At 41.7% G+C, this 24,034-nt stretch overlaps 1 protein-coding gene across 11 annotated transcripts; it reads left to right on the top strand.

Moving 5' to 3' along the window:
* The first annotated feature begins 970 nt into the window (after window positions 1-970).
* Window positions 971-21,300, top strand: LOC119562381. 11 transcript variants are annotated; one of them, XM_037875550.1, is made up of 4 exons: window positions 971-1,387; window positions 20,139-20,330; window positions 20,938-21,104; window positions 21,154-21,286. In XM_037875550.1, exons 1-3 carry the CDS (start codon window positions 1,127-1,129, stop codon window positions 21,058-21,060), a joined length of 576 nt encoding a protein of 191 aa, XP_037731478.1. In that variant the 5' UTR covers window positions 971-1,126; the 3' UTR covers window positions 21,061-21,104; window positions 21,154-21,286. The 11 variants fall into 11 exon arrangements, with proteins under 11 accessions (XP_037731478.1, XP_037731479.1, XP_037731480.1 ...); XM_037875551.1 differs by having other exon boundaries at window positions 20,938-21,093; window positions 21,154-21,258; XM_037875552.1 differs by having other exon boundaries at window positions 21,163-21,258.
* Window positions 21,301-24,034: the final 2,734 nt, after the last annotated feature.

Here is a 24,034-nt window from a genome sequence, read left to right as displayed (position 1 = left end):
ATTGATGAAACCATTTTTGCTGACACTGCAAACAAAAAACCACCCGTCTGGTGGACATCATAGATGGTGACAGGATCATCCGAAAATTGAAAGTAACTTGTTTCTGTTAGTGTATTTCCAAATCGAATTAAACTAAGAGACTTAAATAAAACTTGAACTTTTGACTTATTTTTTTGATCTTAATTCCTAAAATTAACTTAAAAATGTGTCAACAAATTTGAATTATGTGGGTTGTAAACTTTGAGTTATCGTGCCCACCGCTTTTATTCGTGGTTTCGACAAAAAACGGTTCAAATGCGCCGCGGCAGGTCAATTGAGCTTCAAAACAACTTTCGGCTACCATAATATGGCAGCCATACCTCCCAAACTATCAGTCTCATCGAAAAGAAGACTTAAAAGTAAATCTATAATATTTTTAGGCGTCACTTTTAAAGGAGTCGCTGGGGACTACTAAAATTGCGGTCGGCACACTATACAACAATATTTAAGGTTTTGACGGCTGGTGAACCCGTCCAACCAATGCCGTAGGTGTATCAGAACTTCAAGTGATTTGCTTTTTGTGAAAATCTTTTTTAAGTAAAAGCGTTTGATGCATAACTAAATATGACATTGAATAAATATCGATTTTTATTTCTCTTTATCCCTAGAAATTTTATACTAATTTTGTTTTTTCGCGAAATTACAAAATAAACACTAGTTTAAAGCGTATAAATTAGAGCACATAAATTACATTCGAAAATAACCTGTTCCGTATTGCAAATATTTTATTGAACTCTAATCTTTTAATTTTAAAATTTTTCAATATCTGCAAGACATTCTTACAAACGCTGTTTTTGGGTTTTCCCACTGATGCTAGTTAATAATTATATTATTTTGTTACCAATAAGGTATCGGAAAGGTGTGAGGGAAAGCCGTGCTTCTATTTGTTTAAACTTTGTATATGTATTTGTTTACACACAGGAATGCAGTTTCAATTTGAAAATGTAATATTACTGGTTTATCAGAGAGTTCATATCCAGGCTACCACATTGAGCTACTATGCGTGTACTCATCTCATGTAAGATGTATTCGCCTCCTACCAATTGAGAACCTTTGTTTGGTTGTCCTCAGCAGTGGTAGTGTTGACATGTGGTACGTATCTAGTCTTCTTGCAATAAAACAAAGTCAGATTTATCACACTGGTTCTGAATGGATGGATTACGATGCGACAAGTGACAATGGTGACATATACTACACGGACGGAGATCAGCTGGTGCGACTGAGATTTATGTACAACATCCAGCTTGACGAGTGCTTTGTCCACACCTTGATTAAGCCAGTGATCGGCATTCAGGCCTGCACTTGGGTAGACCATAGAAAAGAATTGGCCTGTCTGAGCGACAATAACATATTTTACTGCATTGGTCCGATTCTAAAAATTTTGGCTTCAGACTTAAATCGCCCAATGGGATTGAGACAAAATTCCATAGTCTCGCGGTTTGAAAAAAGGCAGCAACATTTGTTTGAGCGAGAGCTACAGAAGGAGTACGAAATGCAAAAACTAATTTCTGTAAGTAAAGACGTCAACATATTTAGTGCGGTACTTAAAATGTCTGTAGAATTCCATAGCCACGTACCTAGCTGTCACAGCGTCGCTGTGCATTTACAGCTGGCGCAGGATCAGGGTCTTCGCGCAGGTTGCATTTATGCATTGTTTAACCTTATATCTATTGAGAACCAGCGCCTGTTGCACAGTTCCCATTGGAAAGTTTTAATATTCCACGACAACCAAGCCCACGCCTTCCTGTTGCCCACAGAAATACTCGTAAAGAAAAAGTGTCGAATAGTGGTGGCTTTAAAAAAGCTGAGAAACGAACATCTGCCTTATTTTAAAATACAGCTGGTGGGTTTAATTAAAGTACCTAGAAAAATGTGTGCTTTACTATTTCCATTATCAATAGAAAAAAGTGGAAATACTTATTGTGCTCTATTTAGTAAATGTTCAACGGCTGGAAACTTTTCTCAAGATAATCAAATGCAGCTATATAAAGAACTATGTGGTCCATTATTAACACAGGCTATAAGGAAAGCAGATCATTTCACAATTTCACGCATAGCGTCTTTATTTTACGCTTCTAGTTACGTTAACGGGAACACTCTAGAATTGTACTTTTCAGACGAAAAGCTACACCACAATGCAACGAAAAGTATTTTCAAAGGTATATTGGAAAGTAATGATGCTTCAGCGATCTACTATTTCAAGAAACATATTATTTCTAACGCGGAAGTACTGGATATAGAAGATTCACAAGATTATAATGATATTACTTTTGGTAACGTAATGGTATGGATGGATTTAGTTTTCGTGTTATTTGATATTTATTTTGTAACAGAAATTTCAGACCGAATCTGAGCTGTTGTACGGTTTGAAGAGCAACGATGTTTTGGACTGCGGTACGAAAATTGCAATAAATCCCAAATACTCTGCTATAAGGAATGCTATTTTTTAAATAAAATAAAAACTGCAAAATATTAAACAAGACCAAATCGTAATTAGATTCCTACTCTTCGTAAGCAGCGAAAGTTTGTTACACGAACATGGCGCGCCCCATCTGACGGCCACAAACCGCCCAAGACTGTGGCTCCTACAGTTTTCATAAAAGAAAAAAGTGTTAACTGAAATCCATTTCACAATGCATGTATTGTTCTTTTAATTACCTGTCGATTGACCTAAGTCTTGCCACGCCCACAATAACCATATATTGAAATGGGTGGTAGGTGGCGCTTTACAATCTCTCTTTGCTGCTTGCATATATCAATCTCACTTTTGCCCCCACGCACTCGACCACAGCGTTCTTCCTTGTTGATCTGATCGTGTCAAAAACACGCACTTTGAAAATTGATGAAACCATTTTTGCTGACACTGCAAACAAAAAACCACCCGTCCGGTGGACATCATAGATGGTGACAGGATCATCCGAAAATTGAAAGTAACTTGTTTCTGTTAGTGTATTTCCAAATCGAATTAAACTAAGAGACTTAAATAAAACTTGAACTTTTGACTAATTTTTTGATCTTAATTCCTAAAATTAACTTAAAAATGTGTCAACAAATTTGAATTATGTGGGTTGTAAACTTTGAGTTATCGTGCCCACCGCTTTTATTCGTGGTTTCGACAAAAAAGCGGTTCAAATGCGCCGCGGCAGGTCAATTGAGCTTCAAAACAACTTTCGGCTACCATATTATGGCAGCCATATCTCCCAAACTATCAGTTTCATCGAAAAGAAGACTTAAAAGTAAATCTATAATATTTTTAAGCGTCACTTTTAAAGGAGTCGCTGGGGACTACTAAAATTGCGGTCGGCACACTATAGAACAATATTTAAGGTTTTGACGGCTGGTGAACCCGTCCAACCAATGCCGTAGGTGTATCAGAACTTCAAGTGATTTGCTTTTTGTGAAAATCTTTTTTAAGTAAAAGCGTTTGATGCATAACTAAATATGACATTGAATAAATATCGATTTTTATTTCTCTTTATCCCTAGAAATTTTATACTAATTTTGTTTTTTCGCGAAATTACAAAATAAACACTAGTTTAAAGCGTATAAATTAGAGCACATAAATTACATTCGAAAATAACCTGTTCCGTATTGCAAATATTTTATTGAACTCTAATCTTTTAATTTTAAAATTTTTCAATATCTGCAAGACATTCTTACAAACGCTGTTTTTGGGTTTTCCCACTGATGCTAGTTAATAATTATATTATTTTGTTACCAATAAGGTATCGGAAAGGTGTGAGGGAAAGCCGTGCTTCTATTTGTTTAAACTTTGTATATGTATTTGTTTACACACAGGAATGCAGTTTCAATTTGAAAATAATAAAAATCAGTTTAAAATTTTATATTAGTTTTGCCCTTTAAGGGAAATGTGTTCAAGCCGTTTAAGATTTGCAAATAAAATATTTTTCACAAAAGGATTTCAGTGGGTATTATAAGAATTTATACCCAGCAGTTCCACAATTGAGTATAAGCGCCCAATCATCACGAAGTCGACTGCGACGTCAGCATAGCAGCGACGTCGGCAGAGCTGAGCGCAACGGCGGCAAAAAGACGCGCTCTCAGTCAGGGTCCGCAAAGAGAAGGCACAACGTACTTTTGGGCTCCCTCTCTCGCCATGTCCTAGCTGGAAAAATGTGGGTGAAGGCAAGGAGGCACAGCAATTAAAATAGCTAGACTTTTGTGCACCCTTGCCTTTTAAATAATGCGACATTTTTTCGTATATGTTTAAACAGCCAATTAAAATAATTGGTGTGGGTTTTAAAATATTTGTATTTCTTAACAAAATGTACATAATTATTAATTTTATTTATTAGTATGTGAAGCTTTAAAAATATATATAACGATTTGCACAGCCGGATATGTCTATAAATACCCTGCTTCTATGTGCAATGGAAGGTGCATAAACCAAACGGGACATGCCAAAAAACAGAACAACAACGGATTAGCGGGACCGTTGTTGTTGTTGCTTGTTTTTCTGAAAGGCACGCGCCTTTTTTCTTTCACTTGCGTTTACTTATGTGAAGGAGTTAGAATTACCCGCAATTAACGTAGTTAAATAAAATAAACCAGTGATTCAAAAGTGATACCTATACCATTCCCAGGTAAGTCTGTCGCAGACCAATATTTATTTAAATTGTGAGATTAAAAACAAGGGACAACGCTATAGTCGAGTACCTCGACTATCAGATACCCGTTACTCAGCTTAAGGAACCAAAGGGAAATGGAGATATGCAAGCAGCAAAGCGAGATTTAAATGCGCCACCTACCGGCGGAAGACAGATTTAAGCGTTGTGGGCGTTAGGGTTGGCGTGAAAAATTCATTATTCAATAGAATAAGTTAGCCGCGCACTTTGCTCTCTCTGAGCGCCGGCAGTGCTTTTTTCTTTGCCGCTAAGTTCGGCCGGCAACGACGGGCCATTACCAAAAACCACTACACATCAACTCATAAGCACACACTCATCTAAGGAACTCATCCTGGGTGGGGACGCTAACTCACTCCACACGCAATGGGGAAGTACAATCACAAACGAAAGGGGTGAGTTACTATACGACTATCTCCTTCAATCAAATCTATTCATCTGCAACAAAGGTAATGACCCAACTTTCATCACTAGAAACAGGAGGGAAGTCTTAGACATTACACTAATATCTGATCCCCTACTTAACCAGCTAGAAGCGTGGAAGGTGGGGATCGAGCACTCATTCTCAGACCACCGATACATAGAATTTACAATAACTCTAGGCTGTCCTCCCGCCGAGAACATTACTAATCTAAGATTAACCAACTGGGGATACTACAAAAATCTCCTCAATAGGAACCTACACGCTCCACCGACGCACGTACTCAACGGTCAAGAATTAGATAACCTAGTTAATACTTTTACTGACATCTGCGGTGAGGCCATAAAAAGGGCTTGCCCAAGCAGAACAGTCAAAGCAAAGCACAAACCCCCTTGGTGGAATGCAACCCTGGCGAACCTTAAAAGAGAGTGTAGAACTTAATTTAATAGAGCTAAATACAACAATAGCGAATCTTCCTGGAATTTATACCATACAAAACTAACCCTATACAAAAAGGAAATTAGAATATCAAAACGAAGAGCTCTACTGCGGAGGCATCCCGACTCAGAAGAATTTTAGCAAAATCTCCAGCAACCATTGGCTATCTAAAAACCAGTGCTGACAGCTGGACGGAAAACAGTCAGGAAACCCTTGAACTACTGTTAGACACCCACTTCCCTAAGAACACCCATGTAGTGGAGGACCTCAACATAGAGGAGAACTTAGACGAACAGAGTATAGACAACATCTCGAACCCTGACCGCATTAAGTGGGCTATTAACTCTTTTAAGCCCTTCAAATCCCCCGGCCCGGACGGGTTCTTCCCGGCCCAGCTACATCGGACACTAGATATATCCCCACCCTGGCTGACAGCCAACTTCCACGGCTGCCTTGCTCTAAACCACATTCCAAGAAGGTGGCTGGACGTTAAAGTAATTTTTATACCGAAAGCCGGCAAACCCTTCCACACCAACCCACAGGACTTCCGCCCGATAAGTTTCTCTTCCTTCTTGTTAAAGACCCTGGAAAGGCTAATTGACACTCATATCAGACTAACCATCGACCATAGCCTACTCTCTGACGCACAGCATGCGTACCGTAAGGGTAGATCAACAGGGTAAGGGTAAGGGTAGATCCACTCTCTAGTGTACAGTATAGAGAGAGGTTTCCGCAGTAGGAAATACTCTCTTGCAGCGTTTCTTGACATAGAAGGCGCCTTTAACAACGTCACCCCAACGGCGATTACTGGTGCTCTGACTGAACTGGGCATTGAGCGGCCCATAGTGGGACTCATACACACCATGCTAACCTGCAGAGTAGTGTACTCCACTATGGGATCAGCCCACTCGACCAGGAATGTCAGCAGAGGAACCCCACAAGGGGGTGTACTCTCACCTCTATCACAATTACTATCACTTCTAGAAGAGGCGGGCACTAAAGTGGTAGCCTACGCGGATGGCGTGGTTATCCTACTGCAGGGTAAATTCCCGCAAACTCTTTGCAATCTAATGGAGACAGCCCTATTTACCCTCTCTAGGTAGACGGCTGTCTGTGGACTGGGAGTTAACCCAGGAAAGACCGAACTAGTTCTCTTTACAAGGAAGTATAAGGTACCAAATCTAATTCTCCCAAAACTATACCAAACGCGCCTAACCCTTAGCAACCAAGCAAAGTACCTAGGTGTCATCCTTGACAAAAAGCTCCTCTGGACAGATAACATCCTAGATCGCACACGCAAAGCGGCCATAGCCTTCTTCGCTTGTAAAAAAGCCATAGGGAGGAAGTGCGGCTTCTCCCCCACGATAGTTCACTGGCTTCTACGGAAACATCGTTTGGTGGCCTTCTCTAGATAAGAATTGCAACCTCCGGATCCTTCACAAGATCCAAAGAAGCGCAGCGCTCTGCATCAATGGGGCGCTTCGCACTACCGATACTGAGGCACTAAACACAATTCTCGATCTCCAACCCATGGACCTACTTGCCAAAAGTTGGGCATCTGCAACAGCACTGAGGCTCCGCGAAGCAGCGGCATGGACAACAGGCTCTACGGGTCACTCCAATATCCTATCAAAACAGTACAAATGATAGTACAGACTAGTTCCACCCATAGTCAACTTCGAAAGAAGATACGAGATCTTTATACCCACCCGTACAGAATGGGACAACCTCCCACACCAATTCGAAAACGCCGTCAACATATACACAGACGGCTCCAAGCTTAACTCCCAAACAGGTGTGGGAGTCCTTTCCCCCGAACTAGACATAAAAGTCTCATTCCACCCTTACCACGTAGAACAGACTACGTTCCACCCATAGTCAACTTCGAAAGAAGATACAAGATCTTTATACCCACCCGTACAGAATGGGACAACCTCCCACACCAATTCGAAAACGCCGTCAACATATACACAGACGGCTCCAAGCTTAACTCCCAAACAGGTGGGGGAGTCTTTTCACCCGAACTAGACATAAAAGTCTCATTCCGCCTACCAGACCACTGTAGTGTTTTCCAAGCGGAAGTCATGGCAATCCAGGAAGCTATTACCCACCTGAACACGTCAGTACATCAAGACATAGATATCTTCATCTTATCGGATAGTCAAGCAGCCCTCAGGGCCCTCGACTCCTACACAACGAACTCAAAAACAATCTCTGAATGCCGCAAATCTCTTAACGTGATGGCCACTCATCTGAGAATCAACCTCATCTGGGTGCCTGGACAACCGCCGATATCCTTCGTGATAAGCACACGGTGGGTATGCCCATGGCTACCTGAAAGCTCCATCTCAGGCAGAGATTGTATACACTTTCCAACAACCGTTGGAACTCAATCTCAACATGCCACAATTCTAGACTCACATGGCCAAACTACAACTCGAAAAGAACAAAAACTCTCCTACAATGTAGCAGGGAGGACATCTCCACTCTCCTAAATGCCCTCACGGGCCACTGTCTTATAGGGACTCATGCGCTCAGGCTGGGACTCAGTAACCACGACTTCTGCCGCAGCTGCAAACAGATAGACGAAGAGGAGAACATTGAACACCTCCTATGCTTCTGCCCAGCGCATAGCCTAAAGGGCTTTCAAGCCCTAGGAAGCTACACACTTCCGAACCCTGCGGCCATTCAAGGCGTAAACATTCAAAAACTCTTATGTTTCCTAAGAAGAACAAAATACTTCGCATAAGCAAACAACCTATGAGCTAGGGAAAAGGATCTGCTCAGAGATCACGTGGTACCACAAGGGGCCCAGTGTGGCCTAAGTGCGGGGATTACTAACTAATCTCCAACCACTCCTACCTAACCAAACCTAACCTAAGCATATTATCCAGAACCAAAAAAAGCTGAAGGTCTACCCAATTTTCGCTCGCGCCCCAATCCTGTCACCGGATTGAGTAGCGCTACTCTCAATGATTTCAGTGTCTTTTTTTATTTTTTTAAAATCATCTATCTACTTGTTCAATGATATTATCCCACGGTGGCACTTCTAATTGGCTGATTTTATATATACCGGCTTGCATTTTAAGCCCTTGGAAGAACTGACCTAAGTCAACAATTCCATTGGTAAATAAATCGTTAACATTATATCTTGCAGTAATTTGTTTTCCATGTTTGAAGAAACAGGTCATATTATTTACGTGCAAGGTCACTACTTTACGAACTTCGTCATTATTGATGACTCCGTATACGTTGGGCTTTGAAGCTTTTTCTATAGATTGCCTAGGCAACTCTATTTCTTTTTCTCCTGCGCAGGATTTCTGTCTACTTTGATATCTTGTAGTGACTTTATTTATATTTCTGGTAATGTCTTTTAGCTCTTCGATGGTTATTCTCGATATCGCATCTGCTACGTAATTATCTTTACCCTCTAAATAGTCTACAGTGAAGTCGAACTCTTCTAATTTAAGCCTTATTCGCGTGAGTTTGGAACTCGGATTTATTATGGAAAATAGGTACGTAAGTGGTCTGAAGTGTGTTATTGCCTAATGAATTGCTGTAAGTTCTTGTTCCGTTGTACTTTAGTTACTTTCACCCTTTGTAAACAATATTGATGCGTATGCAACTGGGAGTTGGAGTCCACTTTTCTTTTGAGTTAGAAATGCTCCACAAGCTTGCTCACTAGCATCTGTTATTATGTAAAATTCTTTACTGAAATCTGTGTATTGTAACAATGTTGGTTCTATTAAAGCCGATTTAGGATGTTCGAACGCATGCTGGCAGTCAGCTGTCCATTCAAATTTTACATTTTTTTTGCATAACTTAGTTATGTGACGAGAATAGTCGGCAAAGTTTTAAATAAAACATCAGTAGTAATTGCAGAATGCAACAAATCTTCTAGCGCTGTCGGGCAAGATTCTTTTATCAGTGCATTTATGTCCTAGAAAAGTTACTTCATGCATTAAAAATGAGCATTTTTCAGGATGTAATTTCTGGTTGTATTTCCTACATTTCTCAAAAACATCAGATAAGTTTTTAAGCATATGTTTTTCGGAACAACCAATGACTATTAGATTATCCATGTAAAGAAATGCTTGAGAAGGATCTAGTCCAGAGAATGCTATAGTCATCATTCTCTGAAAAGAGTTTGGAGCTATTTTTTAGCTGAATGGTAATCGCGTGAAGCGATACGAACCATGGCTTGTTGATAAGAACGTTATATCTCTAGAGCTTTTTTCAAGCTCGATTTGGTGAAAACTTGACATTAAGTCGAGACATGAAAAATATTTTGCTCTACCTAGTTGGTCTAAAATGTCATCAATTCTAGGTAGAGGGAACTTATCAGACAATAGTTTTTTATTGATCTGATGATAGTCAATTACTAATCGCCATTTCTTTTTATCTGAGCCCGACAGCTTAAGCGGAGCTGGAGGACGCGCTGTCTTCTATGTGGAGGAGGAAAATAGGGCGCCCACTAAGGAACAGTTGGAGAAGCCATGGCCAGCCACTGCCAGGATGCTTGGCGACTTCCAGCAGCATTAGCGGATCAACCCCGTTCCCAATCCGGCTCCCACTTCCTCAAGGTTCAATATGCCTTTTGTTACTCGGAGCTGGACTGCGGCGGAGCGGGAAAGATGGCGAAGCATCCGTGGGACGAGAAGGAAGCTTTAAACTACTAATTTACAAAAATAAAAACATTCGTTAAACATTACATTGTTTTTTTTTAATTCTTTGTGTACCAGCAGACTCCTCCTTTTTTAATTTCTCCAATTGATTTGTTTTCCGTCTGGCAACAAATCCAGCTGCTTGACAGTAAGACTATGCCACATGCATTGCGGGTGAACTTTGAAAACTTCGGTCACACAACAAGAATAAGATTTTTCAACTAGTAAAACTCTTAGCCGATCTGAGTACTAGGCTTAACGTTGTACTGATAGAAGTATATTTTTAGCAGAGCCACCATACGATCTCCGACGAGCTCTCCATTGGGGAATCACAGGTCTCCACCACCGCCAGCTTCTTGAGAGCTTATGAGGTGATGGAGAACTCGCTGGCTTATATAGGAAGGAGGAAAAAAGGCCGCCCGCTAAGGGACACCTGGATGAGCTATTACCAGCCATTGCCAGAATGCTGGGCGACTTCCTGCAGCATCAGCGGAACAACCCATTTCCCAATCCGTCTTCCCGACTCACTTAAGGCCCATGTTGGCATATTGCGAATCGGAGCTGGACTGCAAGTGGCGCAGAGAAAACGGCGAAGCATCCGTGACAAGAGAAGGAAGCCTTAAACTACTAATTAAATTAAATAATATCATCCCTTGAACATTCCATTTATTTGTATTTCTTTGTGAAACAACAGATTCGTGTTTTTAAAATCCTCCAATTTTTCGTTTGTCAATATAAATAAACCCAACTGCTTGACAGTAAGACCATGCTACACGCATTCCGGGTGAACTTTAAATACTTCGGTCACACTACAAAGAATAAGATTTTTCGACTAGTTAAAATCTTAGCCGATCTGAGTACTAAGCTTAATAAAATTGATTCTGCTAAATCTGGTAGTTAAGACACCGTAGTTCTATTTTGTAGCCCTGAAACGGAAGTTTTCCCTCCACCCCTCTTCACTTAAATGGGCGCAAACGCGAAGCTTCCATAATGAAAACGGTGTAGAATTCTGATTAATTTCATACCGTTGTTGTCTTTTAGGATTTCCCCTAGTGAGAATAATGCCTAATCCGTATTTTGTTAAGGCGCCTCAATTAATTTCGAGATTGACAATACATTGGCCATGGAACTGGTAAATGAAAACCCATGGTTGATTAAGGATGACACCCTTTTTTTGGCATGTGGACTCATTGTGTCTGCAGCGCATGCCGGCAAGTCTGTGTTTATCACATGGAACAAGTACTATTTGCTAAACTTACGCTTCAAGAACCGTAAAGATAACACCAGGACTAAAATGGATATGGTGCGAGTTCCACTGCCCATGTTGGGAGAACACTATATCAGGAGCGTGCACACTTTAAAGTACAACACGGTTATGCTTATGTCGGATGGAGATGTCTACTGCTTCGGCTCAATCAAGGCTTTAAATTTAATAAAATGTGTCAGTGGAGTCCGCTATTTAGCTGTTCTAAATGATGGATTTAGCGTGATAAAAGTGGAGGATCAACGCCTGCTGTTACAGATGTATCTTGATCTTCCTAGCTTCGAAAACGTCAAGTCCACACTGCAATATAAGTTAACTAAGTTAACCGAGCGGCGGCAATGACCGTTCGTTCGACAGCTCGCTCCGGCCAAAACTGCTGACACAGCGTCTGGCCGGATGCCCATGCATAGCCGGCAAACAGCATATTTGCGTGGCCGCTATGATTCCAATTTTTGTTAGCTTTAAGTTCAGTCTAATTTGAAGTCTTGAATAAAGAGCACAAGCTCTGACAATATTAAACTCCGGCAACCGCCGTTAAGAACTTATTATTTTCACACTGTCTGAGTCTCTAGGCCAGCAGGTAAAGAAGGGCAGTCACCCTTCCAACGTAAACTTCCTAATCTTCAGTGGATAGGAGTAGCCAGCCGGCTCATCAAGAATCCGGCTTAACCAGGATAATACACCAACATCAAGTACGCGCGATCCCCCCTGGATCCAGCACCCTTGCCCATAAGAATTGGGACTGATATTAGTGACTGCTGCGTGGGACCTGCCCGCCAGCCGATCTGTACTATATAACAATTAGTGACTGCTGCGTGGGACCTGCCCGCCAGCCAACCCCTACGAAATAAATAATTGGCGCTCAACGTAAAATACGGATTGCAATAAATCTAGGGAATCATGTAAGTGAGCATTTTCATTCACACATGCCCTCTATCTGCATTCATTTTGTAAAAGATCAAATACACTGCCAGAAAAATGTCTGCAGTTCCATTATTGACATTTCACATTAATTTCGTAAATTTACTCTCATTAATTGATTGACATTTACAATTCTTTTATAATAAATTCGAAATAAAAGAAAATAAAATTTTTTAAATCTTATATAATAAATATATTTTAACCAAATATAGTATTAATGGTGACATATTGACAATATTACCAAATTTTATTGCGTATTGTTTGCATGCTATAATCTTTTTTTTGCAAATAGATAAACCAATATTTTAGTGCAGTCATAAAGAAAAAATTACAATCTTTAAATATCCCGACCGAATATCTTGTATTCTCAGCGTTAGCTACGCAGTCTTGTTGGTTTTATTGTCTCCTCACCCCACATCCGCGAACCCGATACGGTCGCGCATGCATTTGTGTGGCAATTGTTGTTTTTCATTTTCTTGGTTTGCCATAGCGGAGGCTCAGTACCCGCGCACCCCTCACCTTGTCACTGCCTGGCAAGGCAACAACTCAGTCTGAACAGCAAAGCGGCGACTCAGCCCCCGCGTCCCCCTCGACAGGCCAGCTGCCTGCACAAGCATACAGCTTGACCATGCTTTTACTCTTCAGGGCGATTTTGTAATTGCAGACCCTCATGAACAATCCATTTCAGCAGTATAGGAATAATAAACAAATCTCCAGCGGCTCTGATTCTGAGACCGAAGGCCCAGCCAGAACTTCTACACCGAAACGTGTACGCGCTAATATTCCCTCAGCTGTAAACATGGCTTTTAGTATGGAACAAATGACAGCCACCATACAGGCGGCAGTTGCCCATGCCGTTCAAGAGGCAACCCTGGAGAGCCAGCGTAGGGAAAACGAACTACGCCAAGCCATACAGCAGCTGGCCGCCCAGGTTAATGCGGTACAAATCGCTCCCGCTCAAGCGGAAGCCCCTCAGATTAAAGCCTACGAGCCCATAGATATTAAAAATAGTGTTAAATGTGACGAGCCCCTGGACGCCGTTAAGTGCCTGCCCGAATTTACGGGAGCACAGGATGCATACGTCTCTTGGCGGCAAGCGGCAGTAGCCGCATATTATATTTTTAGAAATTATGTGGATAGCTCCCGCCATTATCAGGCAGTTATTATTATTAGGAGTAAAATAAGAGGCCCTGCCGATGCAATGCTGTCTTCGTTCGGCACTGTGTTGAATTTCGATGCGATCATAAATCGGCTCGATTTTACATACAGCGACAAACGCCAGATCCACGTAATCGAGCAGGAGATGGGCACCCTCAGACAGGGAAGCCTAACACTCTTGCAGTATTATGACGAGGTCGAAAAAAAAACTGACCTTGCTCACCAACAAGGTCGGCGGCAAAAGTTTTATGCGACAAATTCCGGGATGATGCACTCCGTGTATTTATTTCGGGACTTAGGCGCAACCTCACAGATGTCCTCTTCTCGGCAAAGCCGAAGGACATGCCAACGGCTCTGGCTCTAGCTCAAGAGGTGGAAGCAAACCACGAGAAGTACACGTTTGCATCGTCGTTTGCAAAGAGTCAGGAGGATAGGGACAGGAAAACAAATCCTAAGACGCAAGAACGCCAGCGAACATCCCAACAGGCATACACGCAAGTAAGTGCTGGGAAAAGTCCACACTTTACTAAACAGTATAAGGCACAGGTGCACCCTGCTCCACGCGGCGATGGGCACCATGGAGGCACTCCGGAACCCATGGAAGTGGATCCATCACTGTCTAGACTGTTGAAACCATCACAGGCCCCGGCATACCTGAACAGGAAGCCGGCGGCGTCCGACAAAACGCACCCACAAAAAAGGCAAAGGGTGAATCATATTGCCCAGAGCGCTGACAAAACTGGTGATACATACACCACAGCGGCCTCTAGTGCGGTGCAAAAAATTGATGATGACGCCATCACAGAATATGATTCGGATGCCATCAATTTTTTAGGAGTAAATCCCTGCTACCCGTCCTCAGACGAAGAGAAGCGGGGACTTCCATGAAATTCCTTATAGACACGGGCGCTTCTAAAAACTTTATTAGACCTTACAAGGGGCTAAAAGGCGTCCGTCCAGTAGAAACCCCTTTCAATATTCATTCAATCCATGGAACAACACAAATAACACAGAAATGCCTTGTCTCAATTTTTAATATAAGAGCAACGTTCTTTATTCTATCGGACCTATCAACGTTCGATGGGATAATCGGCCTCGACCTGTTAACACAGGCTGGGGCATCGCTTTGTTTAAAATCTGGGAGTCTTAAATGGGGTACGGAAGTCGAAGAAATTTCCTTCCATACCTGTGCTGATGTCAATTTTACTAAAGTAGATTGCTCTGATCCACCCCCTGCAATCAAAGATGCCTTTATAAAAATGCTTAAAAGCAGAAAAAGGGCATTTGCGGACCCTAATGAGGCACTACCGTATAACACTTCGGTAGTAGCCACAATAAGAACAATAGACGAAGAACCTATTTATGCAAAACTGTATCCGATTTTGTTAACAAGGAAATACAAAATCTGTTGGACAACGGCATAATCCAGAAATCCGTGTCTCCGTACAACAACCCAATATGGGTAGTGGACAAAAAGGGCACTGATGAAACGGGCAACAAAAACATGCGACTAGTAATTGACTTTCGCAAGCTAAATGAAAGAACGGTATCCGACAAATACCCCATGCCAAATATCTCCATGATATTGGGAAACCTAGGCAAGGCCAAATATTTTACAACATTGGACCTTAAGTCAGGATACCACCAGATCATGCTCGCAGAGCGTGATCGCGAAAAAACTTCCTTTTCGGTAAACGGAGGGAAATATGAATTTCGCAGACTCCCTTTTGGCCTGAAAAATGCTGCCAGCATTTTTCAGAGGTCTATTGACGACATTTTGCGAGAGCAAATCGGCAAATTTTGCTATGTATACGTGGATGATGTGATTATTTTTTCTGAAAATGAAGAATCACATGTCACACACGTAGATTGGGTTTTAAAGAACCTCTACGAAGCAAACATGAGGGTGTCTGTAGAAAAATCACGCTTCTTTAAAAAGAGCGTAGGCTTTTTGGGATTCATAGTCACCAGCAACGGTGCAACAACTGACCCAGAGAAGGTCAAAGCCATTAAAGACTTCCGTGTTTGAAGTCAGATCATTCCTTGGCCTGGCAAGCTACTACAGATGTTTCATAAAGGATTTTGCGGCAATAGCAAGACCCATTTCGGACATCCTGAAAGGGGAAAACGGAACGGTTAGTAGACATAGGTCACGGAACATTTCCGTCCAGTTCTCTGAGGCGCAGCAACAAGCGTTTCAGAAGCTGCGAAATATCTTGGCATCTGAGGACGTCATGCTAAGATACCCTGATTATAAAAAAGCATTTGATCTAACGACAGATGCATCAGCCTATGGCATTGGCGCGGTATTGTCCCAAGAGGGTCGGCCAATCACAATGATCTCAAGGACATTGAAGGACAGGGAAATAAATTATGCTACAAATGAAAGGGAATTGTTAGCTATTATTTGGGCATTAGCCAAATTACGGCACTATCTGTACGCAGTAAAAGACATAAATATCTTTACTGATCATCAGCCCTTAACCTTTGCCGTCTCGGAATCGAATCCGAACGCTAAAATCAAGAGGTGGAAGGCGCGCATTGATGACTCAGGTGCGCGTATTTTTTATAAGCCTGGCAAAGAGAACTTGGTCGCGGACGCGCTGTCCAGACAACAACTCAATGCCATGGAAGAGCAGGAAGCTGAATCATGCATAGCCACGATACACAGCGAACTCTCCCTGACCCACACCATTGATTCTACGGACAAACCGCTGAATTGCTTCCAGAACCAATTGGTTCTCGAAGAGGCGCGCTCCCCATCGAAACGCAGCTTCATACTGTTTGGGAACAAAAGGCGTCACTTAGTTAGCTTCTCGTGCAAAGAATCGTTGCTTAGAGAAATCGCAGATATTATTGTTCCTAATGGCGTAAACGCCATCCATTGTGACCTACACACGTTGGCCATGGTACAGGACCAGCTGGTGCGGCAATTTCCAGCAACAAAATTTTGGTACTGCAAAAGTCAAGTAACAGACATTTTCGCAGTTGCTGAGAGGCGGGAAATTATCACAGCTGAGCATAATAGGGCCCATAGATCGGCCCAGGAAAATGTGAAGCAAGTGCTCTCCGAGTACTACTTCCCGAAGATGGCAAAATTGGCCAGCGAAATCGTCTCAAACTGTAAGACATGCGCGAGAGCCAAATATGACAGACATCCAAAAAAACAGGAACTCGGCGAAACGCCAGTCCCATCGCAGGTGGGGGAAATGCTGCACATAGACATTTTCTCTACAGACAAGAAATACTTCCTCACATGCATTGACAAGTTTTCAAAGTTTGCAATGGTCCAACCGATTCCCTCTATAACAATAGAGGATCTCAAACCGGCCCTATTACAACTCTTGAACGTTTTCCCCAAAGCTAAGGTTATCTATTGCGACAATGAACCGTCGTTGAATTCGCACACTATTTTGACCATGCTGGAAAACCACTTCGGCGTTAGCGTCTCGAATGCGCCGCCCCTTCACAGCGTCTCGAACGGACAAGTGGAACGCTTCCACAGCACTCTGGTGGAACTTGCCAGATGCCTCAAAATCGACAAAGGCATCAGCGACACTGTAGAGTTGATTTTACTGGCCACGACAAAATACAACAAATCTATCCATTCGGTCATCGGTAAGAGGCCCGCCGACGTGGTAGTCACTCAATCGAATGACCCACAGTGCGATATAGAGGGTAGAATAAGGCTTGCCCAGGACAAGCTAAGAAGCAGGGAAAATGCCTCCCGGCAGAACAGAGTATTCAATGCCGGCGACAAAGTCTTAGTAAAATCCAACAGGAGACTAGGAAACAAGCTTTCGCCGTTATGCGAAGAAAAAACGGTGGAAGCGGACATGGGGACCACAGTCCTTATTAAGGGGAGGGTGGTCCACATTTCATTTTTTATTACTTTTATACCTAGCCACTTGGCGTAAGCTTTTCATTACTATTATTTTTAATCATACTGCTTTTTCTGTGCTTTGGTGGTGGGTTAACCCGTCTTTAACAAACAATACAGTATATCCGAATTACAGGTTTACAATCATACCCCTGCTATTCTTCTTGACCGTAGCTTCGGCGCACATAACAGACTACTCAAAAGCCAAATACATTCCCATCGTTGATGGTCGAATTTTGGTATGGGAAGAGTTCGCATTTGTAAGACACTCAGCGAATCTCTCGGAGTATAGGCGCGTGGTGGAAGAGACAGACGGGATGACCGACAGGTTCCCACAATCGCATATGCAAAAACTTTTGAGCGTTGATACCGCTCACTTGCGTGACCTGAGGCCATAGAGTGGCCAGGAGTTTAGACTTCCTACGTAAAGCCTTAAAGGTAGTGGCGGGAACGCCGGACGCCGAGGATTTTGAAAAAATTAAATTCAACGAATTTCTACTCATTGATGCAAACAATAGGCAATTAAATATTAATACCAAAGTCCAAGACCAAATCAATAAAATATCCACTACTGTCAATCAACTTCTGAGGTCGGCTAAGGAATCCCAAATTGATACGGGACACCTATTCGAGATGTTACTAGCTCGTAATAGGATGATGGTAATGGACCTGCAGAATTTGATGCTTGCAGTCGCCCTTGCGAAAATTAATGTCGTTAGCCCTAGCATACTAGATCATGCAGACCTAGAAAGTGTGTGGATAGAAGAGCCCACGGAGACCGCCATCAAAGATGTTTTGTCCGTAGCGTCCGTAAAAGTTTTACAATCCATTAACATCTTACACTTTGTTATTAAATTTCCTAAAATTAAGTCAGCCTGCAACAAAATTACCGTTTTTCCTGTGTCACATCATGGCACCATTCTCAGGCTGGAAGATAATATAATAGCGGAATGCAATGGGGAGATTCGCACGGTAAAAAACTGCTCCGTAACACCAGGGGCCACATTTTGCCAACTGGCACTAAGAAGTTCGTGCGCCCAGGAGCTCCACGCTGGAGGCGCTGCGCACTGCGAAATTCAACAAAGCGACTTGCATCCCGTCACTTATGTTGACGATGGAATTGTTATTGTAAATGATCGCCCGGCTCATGTGTGTGTGGACAATGGCACTTGCGTCCACGTACAGGGTACCTACCTCATCACCTTCATTGAGAGTACCACAGTCAACGAAACCCGGTTTGCTAATCAGGACACAGCCCAGAAAAGGGCTCCGGGAGTAGCCAGCTCGCCTTCTCTGAACATCACTATGGAACGAAACATCCTTAGTCTTCCATACCTTCATCGATTAAGTGAACGTAATTTGGAACACATCAAACGATTCGGAGAAGAGGTCAACGACTATCGCTTGTATCAGATAATGCTAATTGCAGGAGCAATATGCTGCGCGTTGATCTGCATCGGATTAACCTATCGGCGATTCACCCAGGCCAGAAGAACTACGGCCCAGCTAAAAGAGATGATTGCCAGACTAGGGTCGGCCGAGGGCGGCCTCATTCCTGAGGGGGGAGTAGTTAACTAAGTTAACCGAGCGGCGGCAATGACCGTTCGTTCGACAGCTCGCTCCGGCCAAAACTGCTGACACAGCGTCTGGCCGGATGCCCATGCATAGCCGGCAAACACAGCATATTTGCGTGGCCGCTATGATTCCAATTTTTGTTAGCTTTAAGTTCAGTCTAATTTGAAGTCTTGAATAAAGAGCACAAGCTCTGACAATATTAACGGCAACCGCCGTTAAGAACTTATTATTTTCACACTGTCTGAGTCTCTAGGCCAGCAGGTAAAGAAGGGCAGTCACCCTTCCAACGTAAACTTCCTAATCTTCAGTGGATAGGAGTAGCCAGCCGGCTCATCAAGAATCCGGCTTAACCAGGATAATACACCAACATCAAGTACGCGCGATCCCCCCTGGATCCAGCACCCTTGCCCATAAGAATTGGGACTGATATTAGTGACTGCTGCGTGGGACCTGCCCGCCAGCCGATCTGTACTATATAACAATTAGTGACTGCTGCGTGGGACCTGCCCGCCAGCCAACCCCTACGAAATAAATAATTTATACATTCGATATTACTTTTGACGATAAAAACATATTTCAGTGCGAGTGGCAGCATGACGAGTACACTCTTACCGCTTTAAAGGTCACTGAAGAGGAAAAACAGTTTGTGCAGAACCTGCTTGGGTTAAAAGAGGAATAACCGCATTACGTTCACATCTTCAGCATAGCTGGACATGTTTTTGTTTTGACTTTTAATATTACTGGTTTATCAGAGAGTTCATATCCAGGCTACCACATTGAGCTACTATGCGTGTACTCGTCTCATGTAAGATGTATTCGCCTCCTACCAATTGAGAACCTTTGTTTGGTTGTCCTCAGCAGTGGTACTGTTGACATGTGGTACGTATCTAGTCTTCTTGCAATAAAACAAAGTCAGATTTATCACACTGGTTCTGAATGGATGGATTACGATGCGACAAGTGACAATGGTGACATATACTACACGGACGGAGATCAGCTGGTGCGACTGAGATTTATGTACAACATCCAGTTTGACGAGTGCTTTGTCCACACCTTGATTAAGCCAGTGATCGGCATTCAGGCCTGCACTTGGGTAGACCATAGAAAAGAATTGGCCTGTCTGAGCGACAATAACATATTTTACTGCATTGGCTTTAACTTACCTATACAGAAATCATCTGGTCCGATTCTAAAAATTTTGGCTTCAGACCTAAATCACCCAATGGGATTGAGACAAAATTCCATAGTCTCGCGGTTTGAAAAAAGGCAGCAACATTTGTTTGAGCGAGAGCTACAGAAGGAGTACGAAATGCAAAAACTAATTTCTGTAAGTAAAGACGTCAACATATTTAGTGCGGTACTTAAAATGTCTGTAGAATTCCATAGCCACGTACCTAGCTGTCACAGCGTCGCTGTGCATTTACAGCTGGCGCAGGATCAGGGTCTTCGCGCAGGTTGCATTTATGCATTGTTTAACCTTATATCTATTGAGAACCAGCGCCTGTTGCACAGTTCCCATTGGAAAGTTTTAATATTCCACGACAACCAAGCCCACGCCTTCCTGTTGCCCACAGAAATACTCGTAAAGAAAAAGTGTCGAATAGTGGTGGCTTTAAAAAAGCTGAGAAACGAACATCTGCCTTATTTTAAAATACAGCTGGTGGGTTTAATTAAAGTACCTAGAAAAATGTGTGCTTTACTATTTCCATTATCAATAGAAAAAAGTGGAAATACTTATTGTGCTCTATTTAGTAAATGTTCAACGGCTGGAAACTTTTCTCAAGATAATCAAATGCAGCTATATAAAGAACTATGTGGTCCATTATTAACACAGGCTATAAGGAAAGCAGATCATTTCACAATTTCACGCATAGCGTCTTTATTTTACGCTTCTAGTTACGTTAACGGGAACACTCTAGAATTGTACTTTTCAGACGAAAAGCTACACCACAATGCAACGAAAAGTATTTTCAAAGGTATATTGGAAAGTAATGATGCTTCAGCGATCTACTATTTCAAGAAACATATTATTTCTAACGCGGAAGTACTGGATATAGAAGATTCACAAGATTATAATGATATTTCTTTTGGTAACGTAATGGTATGGATGGATTTAGTTTTCGTGTTATTTAATATTTATTTTGTAACAGAAATTTCAGACCGAATCTGAGCTGTTGTACGGTTTGAAGAGCAACGATGTTTTGGACTGCGGTACGAAAATTGCAATAAATCCCAAATACTCTGCTATAAGGAATACTATTTTTTAAATAAAATAAAAACTGCAAAATATTAAACAAGACTAAATCGTAATTAGATTCCTACTCTTCGTAAGCAGCGAAAGTTTGTTACACGAACATGGCGCGCCCCATCTGACGGCCACAAACCGCCCAAGACTGTGGCTCCTACAGTTTTCATAAAAGAAAAAAGTGTTAACTGAAATCCATTTCACAATGCATGTATTGTTCTTTTAATTACCTGTCGATTGACCTAAGTCTTGCCACGCCCACAATAACCATATATTGAAATGGGTGGTAGGTGGCGCTTTACAATCTCTCTTTGCTGCTTGCATATATCAATCTCACTTTTGCCCCCACGCACTCGACCACAGCGTTCTTCCTTGTTGATCTGATCGTGTCAAAAACACGCACTTTGAAAATTGATGAAACCATTTTTGCTGACACTGCAAACAAAAAACCACCCGTCCGGTGGACATCATAGATGGTGACAGGATCTTCCGAAAATTGAAAGTAACTTGTTTCTGTTAGTGTATTTCCAAATCGAATTAAACTAAGAGACTTAAATAAAACTTGAACTTTTGACTAATTTTTTTATCTTAATTCCTAAAATTAACTTAAAAATGTGTCAACAAATTTGAATTATGTGGGTTGTAAACTTTGAGTTATCGTGCCCACCGCTTTTATTCGTGGTTTCGACAAAAAAGCGGTTCAAATGCGCCGCGGCAGGTCAATTGAGCTTCAAAACAACTTTCGGCTACCATATTATGGCAGCCATATCTCCCAAACTATCAGTTTCATCGAAAAGAAGACTTAAAAGTAAATCTATAATATTTTTAAGCGTCACTTTTAAAGGAGTCGCTGGGGACTACTAAAATTGCGGTCGGCACACTATACAACAATATTTAAGGTTTTGACGGCTGGTGAACCCGTCCAACCAATGCCGTAGGTGTATCAGAACTTCAAGTGATTTGCTTTTTGTGAAAATCTTTTTTAAGTAAAAGCGTTTGATGCATAACTAAATATGACATTGAATAAATATCGATTTTTATTTCTCTTTATCCCTAGAAATTTTATACTAATTTTGTTTTTTCGCGAAATTACAAAATAAACACTAGTTTAAAGCGTATAAATTAGAGCACATAAATTACATTCGAAAATAACCTGTTCCATATTGCAAATATTTTATTGAACTCTAATCTTTTAATTTTAAAATTTTTCAATATCTGCAAGACATTCTTACAAACGCTGTTTTTGGGTTTTCCCACTGATGCTAGTTAATAATTATATTATTTTGTTACCAATAAGGTATCGGAAAGGTGTGAGGGAAAGCCGTGCTTCTATTTGTTTAAACTTTGTATATGTATTTGTTTACACACAGGAATGCAGTTTCAATTTGAAAATAATAAAAATCAGTTTAAAATTTTATATTAGTTTTGCCCTTTAAGGGAAATGTGTTCAAGCCGTTTAAGATTTGCAAATAAAATATTTTTCACAAAAGGATTTCAGTGGGTATTATAAGAATTTATACCCAGCAGTTCCACAATTGAGTATAAGCGCCCAATCATCACGAAGTCGACTGCGACGTCAGCATAGCAGCGACGTCGGCAGAGCTGAGCGCAACGGCGGCAAAAAGACGCGCTCTCAGTCAGGGTCCGCAAAGAGAAGGCACAACGTACTTTTGGGCTCCCTCTCTCGCCATGTCCTAGCTGGAAAAATGTGGGTGAAGGCAAGGAGGCACAGCAATTAAAATAGCTAGACTTTTGTGCACCCTTGCCTTTTAAATAATGCGACATTTTTTCGTATATGTTAAAACAGCCAATTAAAATAATTGGTGTGGGTTTTAAAATATTTGTATTTCTTAACAAAATGTACATAATTATTAATTTTATTTATTAGTATGTGAAGCTTTAAAAATATATATAACGATTTGCACAGCCGGATATGTCTATAAATACCCTGCTTCTATGTGCAATGGAAGGTGCATAAACCAAACGGGACATGCCAAAAAACAGAACAACAACGGATTAGCGGGACCGTTGTTGTTGTTGCTTGTTTTTCTGAAAGGCACGCGCCTTTTTTCTTTCACTTGCGTTTACTTATGTGAAGGAGTTAGAATTACCCGCAATTAACGTAGTTAAATAAAATAAACCAGTGATTCAAAAGTGATACCTATACCATTCCCAGGTAAGTCTGTCGCAGACCAATATTTATTTAAATTGTGAGATTAAAAACAAGGGACAACGCTATAGTCGAGTACCTCGACTATCAGATACCCGTTACTCAGCTTAAGGAACCAAAGGGAAATGGAGATATGCAAGCAGCAAAGCGAGATTTAAATGCGCCACCTACCGGCGGAAGACAGATTTAAGCGTTGTGGGCGTTAGGGTTGGCGTGAAAAATTCATTATTCAATAGAATAAGTTAGCCGCGCACTTTGCTCTCTCTGAGCGCCGGCAGTGCTTATTTCTTTGCCGCTAAGTTCGGCCGGCAACGACGGGCCATTACCAAAAACCACTACACATCAACTCATAAGCACACACTCATCTAAGGAACTCATCCTGGGTGGGGACGCTAACTCACTCCACACGCAATGGGGAAGTACAATCACAAACGAAAGGGGTGAGTTACTATACGACTATCTCCTTCAATCAAATCTATTCATCTGCAACAAAGGTAATGACCCAACGTTCATCACTAGAAACAAAAGGGAAGTCTTAGACATTACACTAATATCTGATCCCCTACTTAACCAGCTAGAAGCGTGGAAGGTGGGGATCGAGCACTCATTCTCAGAC

The sequence above is a fragment of the Drosophila subpulchrella genome, unplaced genomic scaffold (assembly GCF_014743375.2).
Source record: "Drosophila subpulchrella strain 33 F10 #4 breed RU33 unplaced genomic scaffold, RU_Dsub_v1.1 Primary Assembly Seq437, whole genome shotgun sequence".
Classification (NCBI taxonomy): Eukaryota; Metazoa; Arthropoda; class Insecta; order Diptera; family Drosophilidae; genus Drosophila; species Drosophila subpulchrella.
The sequence above is the reverse complement of the archived record's forward strand: the minus strand, read 5'-3'. Positions and strand labels throughout refer to the sequence as shown.